At 43.0% G+C, this 15,229-nt stretch overlaps 1 protein-coding gene across 6 annotated transcripts in view; it reads right to left on the bottom strand.

Annotated features, from left to right (window-relative positions):
* Positions 1–810: 810 nt before the first annotated feature.
* Positions 811–15,229, bottom strand: part of LLGL2 (LLGL scribble cell polarity complex component 2) — a 69,028-nt gene continuing 54,609 nt past the window's right edge. For 4 of the 6 annotated variants that reach the window (XM_053375890.1, XM_053375895.1, XM_053375893.1 and 1 more), the window contains exons 16-26: positions 14,415–14,553; positions 12,946–13,096; positions 12,672–12,788; positions 10,700–10,866; positions 9,721–9,982; positions 7,825–7,978; positions 6,589–6,632; positions 5,747–5,794; positions 3,609–3,651; positions 2,898–2,959; positions 811–1,567 (exon numbers count right to left, since the gene is read on the bottom strand). In XM_053375890.1, coding sequence (XP_053231865.1) covers positions 1,560–1,567; positions 2,898–2,959; positions 3,609–3,651; positions 5,747–5,794; positions 6,589–6,632; positions 7,825–7,978; positions 9,721–9,982; positions 10,700–10,866; positions 12,672–12,788; positions 12,946–13,096; positions 14,415–14,553 — 1,195 coding nt within the window. In that variant the 3' untranslated portion in view covers positions 811–1,559. The remainder of the gene's footprint in view (positions 1,568–2,897; positions 2,960–3,608; positions 3,652–5,746; positions 5,795–6,588; positions 6,633–7,824; positions 7,979–9,720; positions 9,983–10,699; positions 10,867–12,671; positions 12,789–12,945; positions 13,097–14,414; positions 14,554–15,229) is intronic. The other 2 variants (XM_053375891.1, XM_053375892.1) reach the window with 2 other exon arrangements.

Genomic DNA, 15,229 nt, shown 5'->3' with positions numbered 1-15,229 from the left:
AATAAAGTAAGTTAATTTTGTACTTTTCAAATAAACTCTTTTTAATATTTGTATATTTACTTCCTGGTGCCTTTTTGTCATTTTCGCCTCTCTACACATACGTAAGAGCAAGTTCTTGGTGGTTCGCGTTGCTATTCCCATTTTTACAAAATGGGAACTGATAAATCAACTTCCTAAGATTTTCGTAGTTCCCTGCCTGCAGAATCTAAACCTAGCTCTAGTCTCCCTTGCAGTACTATACAGGCCCCTTCATCAGTTATTACAATTCTTCGTATATGGAGGAAGAATTTTTTAAAAATAAGATTCATTTGATTACAAGGCATTTTTTACCTTGCCCTGTAGCAAAGCAAATTGTAGGTTTAGTAAGGATAATTTTTGTTATTATCACACACTTCATTCTCTGGGTGTTATACTGTGTTTTTGATTGGTGCATAGAATCAAACCTAAATTAATATGATCTGTTGTTACCTTTGGAAGGTTAGGATACAGTTGGGATTCTGCCTTTGGTCCAGTAAACTGGACTAGATTTAGAAAATTGGTAAAATCCCCTGGAAAGTAACCTAGAAAGGCATTAGGCAATTACGCTGAAAGGCTGAGTGGTTTAGAATAAACCCTTCCAGGTGAGTTTTATCTGCCTTTCACAGAATGTGGGGAACTCGTGGCTTATAGAACAAGTTTCATGTGACCATGGAAAGCACTACAAGCATCTAAATGAAGAGGATCGCTTCCCGTGCTGCAGTTGCAAGGCTGTTAAAACATTTCAGAGGGCATCAAAATGAGGCAACAGAGTTTCTTGGTCAAATTAAAAAGCATATTAAAAGTACGCGTTTATTTCACAACAGTTCAATGTAGTGTCCACACACAAATCAAGTTAAATTTGATTAATTTTCCCAGCTCTGATCAGCTACAAAAATAAGAATCTACCTGAGTCTGCAAAACTACTTAACAGTAACATGACCAAAAAAACCCAAACCCCTTGCAATTTCCTCATTTGAAGGAGAGAAAAAAAGTTACAGCAGCCACAGGAATCTAAAGTGACATATATTATTTCATTCAAGATTTTTTTTTAAAAAAGAATTCTTCTAAAATATATCTATTGAACAAACACCCAGTATGATTTTTTTAAAAAAAAATGTACAAAAAAATAATCTTAGTCAGTATTTTAACAGTATTTATTTTTTTAAAAAATCTCTGCACCCAAGGCAGTAATATTTATAATTTAAAACCCATCCCAGTAGAAATATTTTATTTTAAAAGAAATTGTGCAAACGATTGAAGAATTGCAAAAACATATCCAGAGGCATGAAGGGAAACAGGCCAAGGGAAGCATTCCAGCCTCAGTGCAAGGCTGGCATCTCAAAGAGAAAATGAGGGCTTCAGGTGAGGCACAGTGAAGAGGATAATAAGCAGGTGAGTGGCCAGGCAAGACTCAGCCCTGCAACCGAATCCAAGGCCACGGTCAGTGGATGTCTCTTCCAGTGGACGGTGGGCCTGTAGTCAGTAGTGTTATGGCACTCTTTCCAAACGTCAGACATGACGGAGACACTGCAGGAGCACAATCATTCTGCTGGGAAGAGAAAAGGGCAGAATTAATTTACACAACCTGAAGAGGCTGTTGCTTTATTGTGCATTGTCTAATGCATACTGCACTTTCGTGAAACCACACGGGTATGTTTTTGGTGAAGAATGTGTGTGTCCCCCAGCCTGGTAGGACTCAAATATATACCGTATTTTTCGCTCTATAGGACGCACTTTTCCCCCTCCAAAAATTAAGGGGAAATGTGTGTGCGTCCTATAGAGCGAATACAGGCTGCGCGGCTAAGCCCAAAGCCAGAACAGGGAGATGGAGCGCTGCAGAACGCTCCGTCTCGCTGTTCTAGCTTGGGGATAGCTGCGCGCAAAGCCTCTGCAGCAGGATGCCTTCACCCCGCTGCCCTGCAGAGGCTAGCAAGGCTGTTCCCAAGCCAGAACAGCGAGACAGAGGGCTCCATCTCACTCTTCTAGCTTGGGGATGGCTGCGCACAAAGCCTCTGCAGGGCAGCGGGGCGCTGTGCTTCAAAGGCTTCAGGGATCTTTGAGGCTGGCGGTGGGGGAAAGCAGCGCTTCCCCCCACCGCCAGCCCCACAAGCTCGGGTGAACGCACCTTGTTTTAGAGGGGGAGAACAAGAAAAAAAAATTCCCCCACTGTTCTCCCCCTCCTATGGTCCGGTGCGTCCTATAGAGCGAAAAATACGGTAATTGGATGCAAACTAATGTTTTGAAAATGCCAGTCTCACAACAGCAAGGCATTCAGCATCCTGAAGTAACACCTTTGATGGTTGTATGTAATTTCTGCAATGTCCCTATCTCCTACTCTGCATCACTGGTGGGAGCTGGCAGAGGAACAGTCTACATGCAGCCCAAGTTGGGGGGCATCAAGTTCTGCTTTAAGTAATGTTGGTTTATAGAGTGAACTCTGGCCAGGTTCCCAGCTGCAGTCTACCTTTAAGGATGAAAATTGCAGAGAATGGGAGAAAAGTGAGAAGTTACTTCCTCCTTTTTGTCAAGTACTTTTTTGCAGTGGTGAATTGGAATGGGAAGAGACATAAAAATACTCTAGAAGGCATTGGCAGCCATCATCTCAAGAACAAAACTGCGTGAAGACAGCAGAGGAGGCCAAGCCTGGCATTGAGGTCAAATCTCTGTTAAACAAATTATTATTTGTGGAAGCTACTGTTTCCCATATTCAGACAAAACGAAAAACTGATCTGTTACAAACCATGAGCAGAAGCTTCAAGTTTTCTGTTCATGGTTCGTAAGACACCAGTTTTTGCATAAGGAAGCTACATAAAGATGTATTTTTATAACAAACCATACTGTTTTCTCTAAATACACCTATAGCATATATACCCACATACCTCCTCCATTGCTTAGTCTGTGTCCTACTTGAATTCTCCTTGAGTTTTTGTCACTATAACTCCTGCAAAGACAAAATCGCCATATGGAAACTGTGACAGACAACTTGTACCATTCTGGTTCTCAACACCAAAATCTCCATATGCCTGTAGATAGAGGCGCCTTCTCTCCCACTTCCATCCCCCCCGTCAAATCCTAAAAGTAAGTCATATGTGACAACCAGTATTCTACTGGTTCTCCTTTTGAAAAAGAAGAATTGCCTCCCCAGTGCCAGGAAGTAAATCCATGGGACCCAATTCACCCACCCTCCTCTTCGACACCAGCTGACTTAATGTTGTTTTTAGATCTGTATCTCCTTCCTGGTCGACAAGTCCTAAAAATGAAAGACGTCTGCCCTGAGCTATTCACAAGATTGGGATAGTGGGTATCTTAACTCAAGTTGGGTGTAAAGATCTTAATTAGAAAGCAAAACAACAACAAAACAACCCTCATATCAGAATGTACAGAGAAATACAAAATCTGTTCAGTGTTGGCAGCAGACTTAATAGAAGGTTAAATATTTGAGAATGCGAAGGGAGCCATTGAGGAACACAGCACCAGGTTTCAGGGTTGCTAAATAGATGTTCTCCGATGTTCACTATGTCACTTCCCTTCTATCAGAAGGACAGAACAGTTTAACTCCCCAAGTTCTAAGAGAAACCATGGACACTCACCCTTTTCCACCCTCCAGAGTGCTTTGGATCTCTTTTAGAACTTCTGAAAAGGGAGGAAAAAAACATTCATGCGAAAGAAGTGCATATATTCTTCAATCTCTAGTATTCAAGAAGCAGTTTTACTTCCACTGTTGGAACAGTTGTTCTTTTAAGCCCCATCTTCCAAAGATTCTGCTGACAGGACTTTTAAAAGATAAATGTTTTAATTATTGATTTCCTTCTCTCTTGCTGGAATTTTCATGCAGAATTCATTTTATTTTAGCTTATTGCGGTTTATATTTTAATGCTTTCATTGCTATTAAGCTGTCCAGATAACTTTGCTACTGAGCAGCAGATAAGTAGCATTAATAAATAAACGAACTTTAACCATTCCTACAGAGCTGACGTGACATTCAGATTTTATCCTTAAGGAAGGATGACATCTAGATGATGTTGTGTTCAACTTACTGTCTAATATAACAGATCTATGTCTGGAATGTATTTGATTAAAAGTTGGGCAATAACTTTGTTTAGATTCAGGGTAACTGAATACAATCCTGTTGTGCTAAACAATTGCCAGCGTCTCACAACCAATGTGCCAAGGAGGACACCAAACATAGACATACAGATATTATTTTAGCTTGCTCAGTTGCACTTCAGAAAGAATACTATGCGGCATAAAAGCTTGCAGCTAGCATTCAAAAGAGATAAGGGTGTGCATACTTTGTGTTTCTCAAGGTTGCTTAGGTCTCAAGTTTAGGTATTTTTTTTTCTTTAAATCCATAATTTCGCCAAACAAAGTCTTTAAATTTGGATGCCAGCATTTGTAGTGCCATGTCAAAAAGGAAACAAGTGCATAGTGGCAGATGTGCACAAAATGGTCCACCTCAGCTGAAGCCAACATGCGTAGGATGTTTCTTTTGGCAACCATGTACACAAATAATAGCAATTTCTCCACAGACCCTACACTCATGGCTGAATTAAACACTGAAACACTGGCTGCTTCCACACCAGACATTTACTGTGGAATAACCACATTTTGTTCAATCACTTTTTACAGGGCATTGGCATGATACTGTGATTGAAAGACCCCCTCTCACATTTTCCCCATTAGGCTTTTACTTCCTTCCCCTCAAATCCAACCTACTTATAGTCAATATAGCTGCTATTAAGCTACTATTCTGGTCATTATCTCCCTCCCCCCACCCCAAATTGCAGCAGAGGTGCAGTGAGGGGAGGGGGCTATTTAACCCGTCCCACACATACAAAGATCCCAATGAAAACTGCTCCCCTCCAACATTTGGGGAAAGAGGAACTGACCACTTGGTTACAGAGTGTTTAGAAATTTGCCATCCCACTTCCGGCTTAAAGCAGAACAGCAATGATTGGGAGCTGCCAACTCTGGAAGCACCCAACAACAACATATGTCAGTACAGTGGTACCTCGGGTTACATACGCTTCAGGTTACAGACTCCGCTAACCCAGAAATATTACCTCAGGTTAAGAACTTTGCTTCAGGATGAGAACAGAAATCATGCTCCGGCGGCGCGGTGGCAGCAGGAGGCCCCATTAGCTAAAGTAGTGTTTCAGGTTAAGAACTGTTTCAGGTTAAGAACGGACCTCCAGAAAGAGTTAAGTACTTAACCCGAGGTACTAATGTATAGCAAGTTTACTCACTATTAAATGTACCAGCTTTAAAATGGCAAAATGCTTCTGAAGGCTTTGTGTTTACCCTCACGAAAATTCATGTGAGATAGGTCACAATTTATTCCCATTTTACAGATGTTGACATGATGTTGGGATATCCATTGCCCAATGTGTAGATCAAGTCCTCCTAGTGCAATAGCCACAGAACTCTGAATGTCTGCTGGATACTGATGTGCTAAGCACCAAAGAGCAATTATGAGATGCCAATGGGCAGCTGTACACAAATATAGACATGTTCAGGTATGTTACTGGTCAACTGCCTGCCTAACTGAGGCAAACTCATGAAGACAACATCCCTAAGAGAAATCTACCTAATGTTGTATGGCTGCTGGTATTAAGGAGGGGAGCAGACTCAATAACCAGAAGCAAGTGAATAAAGTGGCTCAAGCCAATTCCCACAGACTGCCCATCCCTCCACCCCTATAGCACGAAAGAAATCATGTCTTTCTCACTCTCATCATTGAGCAGGGCATGCTCCATCAATCTGCCATGCGTCCTCTCTGAAAGGCAAATCAGACAAATGTTAAGGCGATCAATTCCCACGATGCAAAGAAACTCACAAAGCCCGCCCCCCAAATACATTAGATTTATTGGGTTGTATTCAATGTAAGTTCTACTCGGAGTAGAGCCATTAAAATAAAGAGACATGACTAACTTAGGGCCATTCATTTCAGTGGTTCTACTCTGGGTAAAACATAGTTGAAGACAACCCATTATGCTTGGCATATCCACCCTTTGAAGTTCTTAAAAGGGCAGGTTAACCCGATTCTGACAATCTATGACTCCTCTGAGTGATGTTCATGATCTTGTCTTTAAGAGCCTATTTTAGAATTTGAAGCCAACATACAAGCAGCTGTACCAAATATACTTCCACCAACCTATGCTCCTGTGGCACAGAATGGCTTCTCCCATTTTAAAGTTCCCTTGAAAAGGAAACAAGCAGAAACTCTCAGAAGACTGGGCCTCCAATTGAAGATCTTAACTTTGTAGGTTGACATGGGACATAAGTACCCCAAGTCCTAGGCTGAGGGCTTTACAAGTCACAACCAGCACTTTGTATTGTGTCCAGAAACAAACTGGTACTCCATGAAGCTCTTAAGACATTATCCCTCCTATTGAAACAAGCCAACAGCCTTTGAGCTAGATCCTAAGCCAATCTGAGTTTCTGACCTGCCTTCATGGGCCGTTTCCTGTACTGCACTACTGGAGTAATCCAAACTGGATGTTATGTTACATTACTAAGCAAGCAGCACTGGACCAGCAATTTCTCTCTGTACATTCACATTTTTCTTACCATCTGCCCCCGGATCACTGGCACTCCATCCCGATTCCTTGCTACTGCAGAAGATAGAAAAAAGAGTCAATTAGACAAGATCATAAACCAATTCCAACCCCCTAGACATTGCAAGTCAGATGCAATTATCATAGGCACACAGAAAGTCATGCACCCTTGGTTTACACTGCGCTACTTTGACAGGTACATGCTGCTTCTTAAAAAACCTTCAGCTTTTAAGTCAGTTCAAAATTTGTGTGGGAGTTCGCATGACTGCTCATCCTTATAAAATTCCTCAGCATATTGAAAACTAACATATCAAGAAGAAGAGTAAGCAAAACAACAAGAACCCTTCTCTATGTTTTGATTTTTTCTTTAAGACTACTTTTGTTATGTTTGTAAATTTTGTACATGTTGTATTCTGCCTTCAGCATGGCTTTAGCTTTGGAAACATGTCATACAAATAAAACAACTGATTTTCTACATCTAGGGATAGACCAATAGGGAGATATATATTCCACCATGTGAACCCCCATCAGCAGTCTAGGCAGAGGCGTATCCTCTAATGGCAACTAGGAGATGGTTAGGTGGTTAGCTAGAATTGACCTGTACCAGTTCTGACATATTTTGCTGCTACCCTTTAACCATCCCACCTAGTGCACACACAAAATGATTACACAGCCTAGGGACTGTATGTTGTACCCAGCTCAGAAGGCTTTGTTTTGTGGAGAGTCATTCCACAGGTGGTAGAATCTCAGCACCAGTACATATGGCAATATGCAACTTCAGCATTTTTAAAACCACTTCTCTTTTCAATAAGCACAATGAATAGTGGGTGGCAGACAAGCAAAGCCTTGTCGGTACATTGGGATGGCATTAAGGCAGGCATAGGCAAACTCATTTAAAACAGGCACCCCGAAGCCCGGCCCTCCAGATGTTTTGGCACTACAATTCCCACCATCCCTGACCACTGGTCCTGTTAGCTAGGGATGATGGGAGTTGTAGTCCCTAAACATCTGGAGGGCCAAGTTTGCCTATGCCTGCATTAGGGGATGAGCAGAGGCATTGTCAGATCATGTAGGTGCATATGGTGGCAGGACAGCAACCCTAACCCCTTTCCAGAGTGACCATGGGCCTCCTTTGTTGCAGTTCCCATGGCTACGCATGTCATATTCAACACACAAAACCAGCAATACAAAGTAGAATGTTGCACCCTTTCTATCATCCACACAATACAAATGCCACAATCATTCATACTTGGATATCCTTGATGCCTTCTCCACACCAGGTGTGCTGTGCACATGGCTGTTGCCTGTGTTTTCAGGTACTTTTACTAAGCATCGTGGTTCAACCAGCCACTTTGGGGAAAGTGAAAACCTCTCAAACTCTGACGGGGAGATGAGATAGAACCCTGCAGAGGAGAAAGATGGAGAAATGGCAAGTTGTGCATGCACAGATGCAGAAAGCGTCCCACAAGAGTTTCCCAAAATACATTTTTACAAATCTTATTCACTCAGAAGATTAAGCTTAAGGCTGCAAACCCACACACACTTATTTTGAAACAAGGGCAATTGTGGGGTGGACGGTGGACCTGGAATTAACTTCAGAGTAAACATACAAAGGCTCAGCTGCGTGAGCACTTTCCAAAGTCATGCTTGGTGCTTGTGACAGATTTTTTAAAAGAGATCCCATGTTACTATTTAATACTTCTCAGCTGGATCTCTGGGACTCCTATGCATGGAAAGATCCAAATACTGTATGTTTGTCTGATTCTCATGCAATGTTCTCTCATTCGCACACTTTTCAGGTCCCCTATGTAAACCATTTTTAAACTTAATATGCTCTAGGTTAGATTACTGCAATGCATTACACATAGGGCTGCCTCTGAAGGTGGTTCAGAAGTTTCAGCTGGTGCAGAATTCAGGGGCCAGGTTGCTCACTGGGGTAAGATGGTTTGAGCATATAACACCATTCTTGGCCTGACTGCAGTGGCTGCCAATTAGTTTCCAGGCCCAATTCAAAGTGCTGGATTTGACCCACAAAGCCTTAAACAGCTCAGGACTGCACTACTCCAAGGACCGCCTCTTTGTATATGAACTGAACCAGACCCTGTGTTCATAATCTCAGGCCTTTCTGCATGTGCTTCCTCATCGTGAAGTCCAGAGGGTGGCAACATGGGAACCGACCTTTTCTGCAGTGGCTCCCCGTTTGTGGAATTCTCTCCCCTCGGAGACACCAAGCAACACTGTTTCTCTTCAACCAGGCATTCGGCTGATTAACATTCTATGGCTTTTAAAATGTATTTGTGTGTGGGGGGGGTGTTACTGGCTCGTTTATGTTTTATTATGTATTTTGCATTCTCATTTTGTATTTTTATGTTGTGAACCATCCTGGGATCTTCGGATGAAGGGTGGTATACAAATTTAATAATAATAATAATAATAATAATAATAATAATAATAATAATAATAATAATAATTTATTTATTTATACCCCGCCCATCTGGGCGGCTTCAAACTAAATATTAAAATACAGTAATGCATCAAACATTAAAAGCTTCCCTAAACAGGGCTGCCTTCAGATGTCTTCTAAAAGTCTGGTAGTTGTTGTTCTCTTTGACATCTGACGGGAGGGCGTTCCACAGGGCGGGTGCCACTACTGAGAAGGCCCTCTGCCTGGTTCCTTGCAACTTGGCTTCTTGCAGTGAGGGAACCGCCAGAAGGCCCTCTGCACTGGACCTCAGTGTCCGGGTAGTACGATGGGGGTGGAGACGCTCCTTCAGATATACTGAACCAAGGCCGTTTAAGGGCTTTAAAGGTCAGCACTAACACTTTGAATTGTGCTCGGAAACGTACTGGGAGCCAGTGTAGGTCTTTCAAGACTGGTGCTATATGGTCTTGGCGGCCGCTCCCAGTCACCAGTTTGGCTGCCGCATTCTGGATTAATTGTAGTTTCCGGGTCACCTTCAAAGCAGATACTACTATCCCAACTAATATTTTTCTTTCTTGCTTTCACAGTATTGTGGATAGAGGGACAAAATAACTCCCCCTTCTCTCCCCCACCCCACATTTATCTATTTTGTACAAGAGGCAGAAAGGCTTCCAAGACCTAACACAATGGAGCTTGGTAACCTGTGGATGACCATGTTGTTACCTTGCCCATATCTGGTGAAGACACAGGAGGCAATGCCACTCACATCCTCCTTGCGGATACAGGGGTAGCGCACTTGTATCTTGAGTGCAGGCAGGGAAATGATCTGGATGTCTCCCAGGTTCGTCAGAACAGCCAGGTCATTCTCACTGTGCTCACTCTTACAGCTGGCAAAGTTGGTCACTGTCACCTTCCGAACCCGGCAGCCTTCCAGGGCCGTCAATTTAAGTTTCAGTTTGGAGCTGACTTTGGGCAATGTGAAAACCTGCCAACGTAAACAAGCTGCGTATTAAATCCTTCATTCATGCAAGAGCCATCCAATCTCCGGTCAATGCGTAATGAGTTTCCTGCTGGAGGGGGCAGCAAAGCAGCATGCTTTAAGTCTAGCTGCCCAAAAGGAGCTGTGTAGCCTCTCTCCTGCCATCAGCAGCAAAAAAGCCTGGATTTCTGACAGCGGCAAGGGAAGGAGTAGCTAAACTTTGCTGCCGCTCACTGCTGTACATAAGGGATTTGCAAGCATCTCTCACATGGCTAGGTCGTATCAAGTCTGGGCTTGCAAATATCTATCCTCAGATACATAAAAATAAGCAGAGAGCCGGTTTGCAGTCAACATCCCTGAACAGAGTCTTTTTTCCTTAGCCCAACTCTGCCCCTTTCTAGAGAAGCATCTATGGGCAGAATATCAAATTCAGGAGTAGGGAAAGTGTATCAGACATAGGGTTAGTAATGCACATTACTCTATGATTTGCTCAGGTGGCAGGGAAGGTTGGAATCTTTGCAAACTTCCAAGCGTATAGTATGCTTTTCCACCTCCCCAAATCTGAACATGCCCTTCAGCAAGGGTGACAACCAAGTATCACCTCAAAACAAGCAAGTTCCAGGAAGGATCTGCAAGAGGAAATGAATTCCCATACTATAATTTCTCTGGCTGCTCCCTTATAGGCAAAGAGCATGCATATACACAAGCACTCTATTGTGTTACCTTAAGCTGTTCTTCCGACACCACGAGAAGCTGGTGGCTCCCTTGCATGTTGGGACTCTTGGAAAGGTCATGGGCCACTTCCAGCGGCTCTGGAAGGGGAGTGCTCTGGCCATCCAGAACAACGATCCCGATAACAGGAGCTCTGTGCATGAGCTGGATCTCTTTGGCTGGAGAGAGAGCAGAAAGCACACGCCAAATGAGGCAGGAGGTTTGGTTCAGAGAGAAGCAAACTGTTCCGACAAGGCACACTTTCTTCTCGCAGAACCCAGCTACCATGCTGGACATACAAAGGGCAGCAGAGAGGAAATATTGGACTGAACCCAGTGTTGCACGTCAGCACTGGACCCAATCCACTGTGGTTAGAGATTCGGATTAGGAGTGGGGAGACCCAGGTTTAAACTCCTACTCCGCCATGAAGCTCATCGGCTGACTTGAGGCCTGTCACTATCTCTCAGCTTAACCTACCACACAGGGTGGTTGTGGCAAAAAGGAACTACATATGGTACTCAAAGCTCTTTGGAAGAAGGGTTGGATACAAATACAATACAGTGGTACCTCGGGTTACAGACGCCTCAGGTTACAGACTCCACTAACCCAGAAATAGTACCTCAGGTTAAGAACTTTGCTTCAGGATGAGAACAGAAATCGTGCAGTGGTGGCAGCGGGAGGCCCCATTAGCTAAAGTGGTGCTTCAGGTTAAGAACAGTTTCAGGTTAAGAATGGACCTCCAGAACGAATTAAATTCTTAACCAGAGGTACCACTGCACACACATAAGCATTAAAAAGTGATTGAGTTTAGAGGAGAACTGAAGTATTTAAGCTGTGATGCCGCATAGAAACTGCATAATTATTTCTTTGGGTGCAGTCAAAAAGCCACTTTTTACACTGTACAAAGGCAAGTATAGGTATTGAGGGGACGGGACAAAATGAAGGTCAGGGTCTAGTGGTAGATCTCTAGATGATTAGCGATGATAAACAAGAGTTCCTGGCTCCCAGTTGCTTCACCACAAAGACAAAACAACTATTTCTGGCTAAATAAGACTGTGAAATGCAGAAAACCAAACCAGGAGACATTTTTTGTGACACCACTGAGCACTCAGTTCAGTTCCAGCACTAAAAACAAGTTCCTAGGCTGAGAATGTGCTCAAAGATGCCCTATTTTGTTTTGTGTTTTAATCCTCCATATCTTTTACACTTTGCTCTGCTTGGTGGGTTTCTGTAAAAGACAAAGCAGCTCTGGACTTTGCCTACTTCTGTATTGGAGGTTGAACTGTGATTAATGGCACATGAAGCCAAAGGGGAAGCTGCCGAGCCACCTTCCTTAGATCCGTAAGGAAAATACACATAACCGTCCTGTAGATATGGTTACAGAAATGAATTCCATCTCTTATGTCTTGCTGGATGACCCTCCTGACTTTTAAACACGAAATATTTTCCAGATTTTTGTGACCAGAGAGAAACATTTACAAACAGCCCTTGGGCTTGTTTTATGGTGTGTTAAGGACTTTTCCAAAAAAGTACAGAGGCTAAAATGAAGTAAAAACTGTTGCCCAAGCTCACAACATTTCTAGGTAGGTGTTTTATGTACAAGACCGTTTTCCTTCAGAAAACCACATTATTTACCAAAAAATGCTGCTCCTAAAAGAATCAGAGCACATACCTGGGGGCTGGTACAGTCCTGCAGTGAAATGTGTCTTGTTTTGCTCTTCCAGAATGCACACACAGATTCTGATACCCTACTCCACATTCAGCACTAAGGCTTCTAAGAGTCAGGTGGTGGGAAGCGTGTAACCTTCTGGATGTTGTTGGACTCCAACTCCCATCAGCCCCGGTCCAGCATGGCCAACAGGCAGAGGATGATGGGAGTCTCTGTGGTTTCATCACCAGGGCATTTTACAAAGGTACCTTCAATCCTAAATCTCGGGGGCAGCTATTTCATCTAAATCGAAAGTCGTCTGATCTTTTCACTCACCCTGCTCTGCTCGGACAGGCTCATCCATTCTTCTCTCGGCTGGAGGAACACGCAGACAGAAGGCATAGACCGTGCCCCCATTGGTGCCTGCCCATAAGGAGGGGCAGTGCCGGGAACCTGGACCAGAGATAACAAAGCCCATAAGCCAAAGTTTCACATATCGCCAAGGGAAAGCAAGCAAGACCATTCCTTATACCCCCAGGCCAGACTTTGCTGTACATTACTTTGCGGGTGTAATATATTGTTCAAGCACATCGAAGCTGGTCTTACTCACTGTCTCTTAAGAAGGTGTCGGCAAAATACAAGGTGCGAACGAAGCCAGTGAAAGAGTCCTCTGCTGACCGCGCTTCAATCTTCCGCTGGACAGGAGCTAGCTCTATCTCCTGCAATGCATCATGATCATGCCTGGAAATTCCCTCTTGTACCTGCCCGCAAAACAAAAACGAGAACTAAGCAAACAACCCCTTTTCGTTTCTTTTATTAGATTTCTTACCTGCCCTTTACCGTAAGGTCCCAGGGCAGTTTGCAACAGAAAAAAATATACATTTATAAAAGCAAATAAAACAATTACAGCCATAAAACAGATAAAAACCATTCCATACAGAAAATGAAAACAATCCCATATATTAAAAACAATGCAAACAGCAGTTAAAATAGTTCCAGTATAGACACAGACTGAGATAAAGATCTGTGCTTAAAAGGCCAGAAGAGGAAGGTCTGCAGTAGGTGTCAAAAAGACAACAGAGGACATTGCCTAATACGTAAGGGAGACCATTCCAAAGTGTAGAGACCACCACACTAAAGGCCGGATTCAATTTAGCATCTCTCAAGTGGGCAGATAAATGAGATTATAATGATAAAGTGGCATCTTTTTATATATATATATATATATATATATATATATATATATACACACACACACACACACACACATACATACATACATACACACACACACCATACTTTTCTGTGTATAAGACTAGGGTTTTTTTTTTAATTAAAAAATGATGTTCAAAATTGTGGGTCGTCTTATACACGGATACAATCTCCCCCCTTTTTCTCAATTTGGAGTCCCCATAAATAGAGGGCGCCTTATACATTGGGGGGGGGGGGGTTATACGGTAATATGCATATTAGCTGGCGTCAGGTGGTTTTATTAAAAAGAAGTCAAGCCAGTTCCAAAAAAAGCCATTTCTTATAGGGATGCTTGCTTTGAAGAAGAGAAACTATTTTTGAAAAAGAGAATGCTTTAAGGCCATGTAATGAATCCTTTTATGCCTCTTTATGATGGCAGAAGACTAAGTTCACCTTACTCCAGGAAACTGGCACAATTCTGCTCCAAAAGGATCAGCCTATAGCTGCCCAAATCTCCTCCTCATATGACATATCAATGCCATGAGTAGCAAGGCTGAGATCCAATACTGTACAAGGGGGCTTTTTCTAAAGTCATGCGTGGCACCAGAGCAAGGCTTTGCTGAATACAGTGGTACCTCAGATTAAGAACTTAATTCGTTCTGGAGGTCTGTTCTTAACCTGAAACTGTTCTTAACCTGAGGTACCACTTTAGCTAATGGGGCCTCCTGCTGCCACCACACAATTTCTATTCTCATCCTGAAGCAAAGTTCTTAACCCAAGGTACTATTTTTGGGTTAGCAGAGTCTGTAACCTCAAGCATCTATAACCTCAAGCGTCTGTAACCCGAGGTACCACTGTACGTGAAGCCGAGACAGCGCAGCCCCTCACCTCTGCAGTTCGTCGCTTTCTGTTAGACACCCTGCTCCTTCGCATTCGTCGGAAGGACTGGCGGAGGGACTTCTTTAAAGACTTCACTCTGGAAAGAGGGCCTTCCAAGGCCAGTTGGTCACTGGGATGCAAGGTACACCTAGAAGGAAATTAACAGGGTTGGCTCAGTTTCCCTTTTTAAACCAAACTGTTTTTTGGTCAAGTTGCAGCCACACATTGGAAGCCCATTAAGAGTGTTACCGCATTTTGCAGCGCAGAGGTCTGAAATACCATTCACAGGCATTGGCAAGGCCTTTAGCTGCTTTGCATCAGGGGTAAGAAACTGTAGTCCTGCAAATACTTGTTGGACTGCAGGTCTCATAATCCCTGCCCATAGGCAATGGCTGATGGGACTTGGGAACCCAACATCATCTGAGGTGGCCATCCCAGATGTAAAGCAACATGGGACAATGCTGCTGCTTTTTGCCTGCAGTTCTCAAACCAGGCAAGAGAGCATTCAGAAAACCAGAACTATTCTAAACTGCACACTTTATATTGTTCACAGTATTTGCTTTTGTGGAATGTTGGCAATTACTAAAGTTTTCCTAGAAGGCTCTAAAGGTATTCCATCAGTAAAATCCATTTCGGTGTTTCTCAACAGCCATGAGGATTCAAAGTAAATCTGATGGTGTGTTTTTGTTTTCCTTTTCAAAAGCAGTGCTACACTGCCTTGCCCTTACATTCCACAAGGATTATACTATTTAGGATTTACGTAGCACTTTAAATGCATTACTTTGATGATTTTTATCACTCTGTAGGACACACCAGTATTAATT

The sequence above is a fragment of the Podarcis raffonei genome, chromosome 2 (genome assembly GCF_027172205.1).
Source record: "Podarcis raffonei isolate rPodRaf1 chromosome 2, rPodRaf1.pri, whole genome shotgun sequence".
NCBI lineage: Eukaryota > Metazoa > Chordata > Lepidosauria > Squamata > Lacertidae > Podarcis > Podarcis raffonei.
This window is presented reverse-complemented; position numbering and strand designations above follow the sequence as displayed.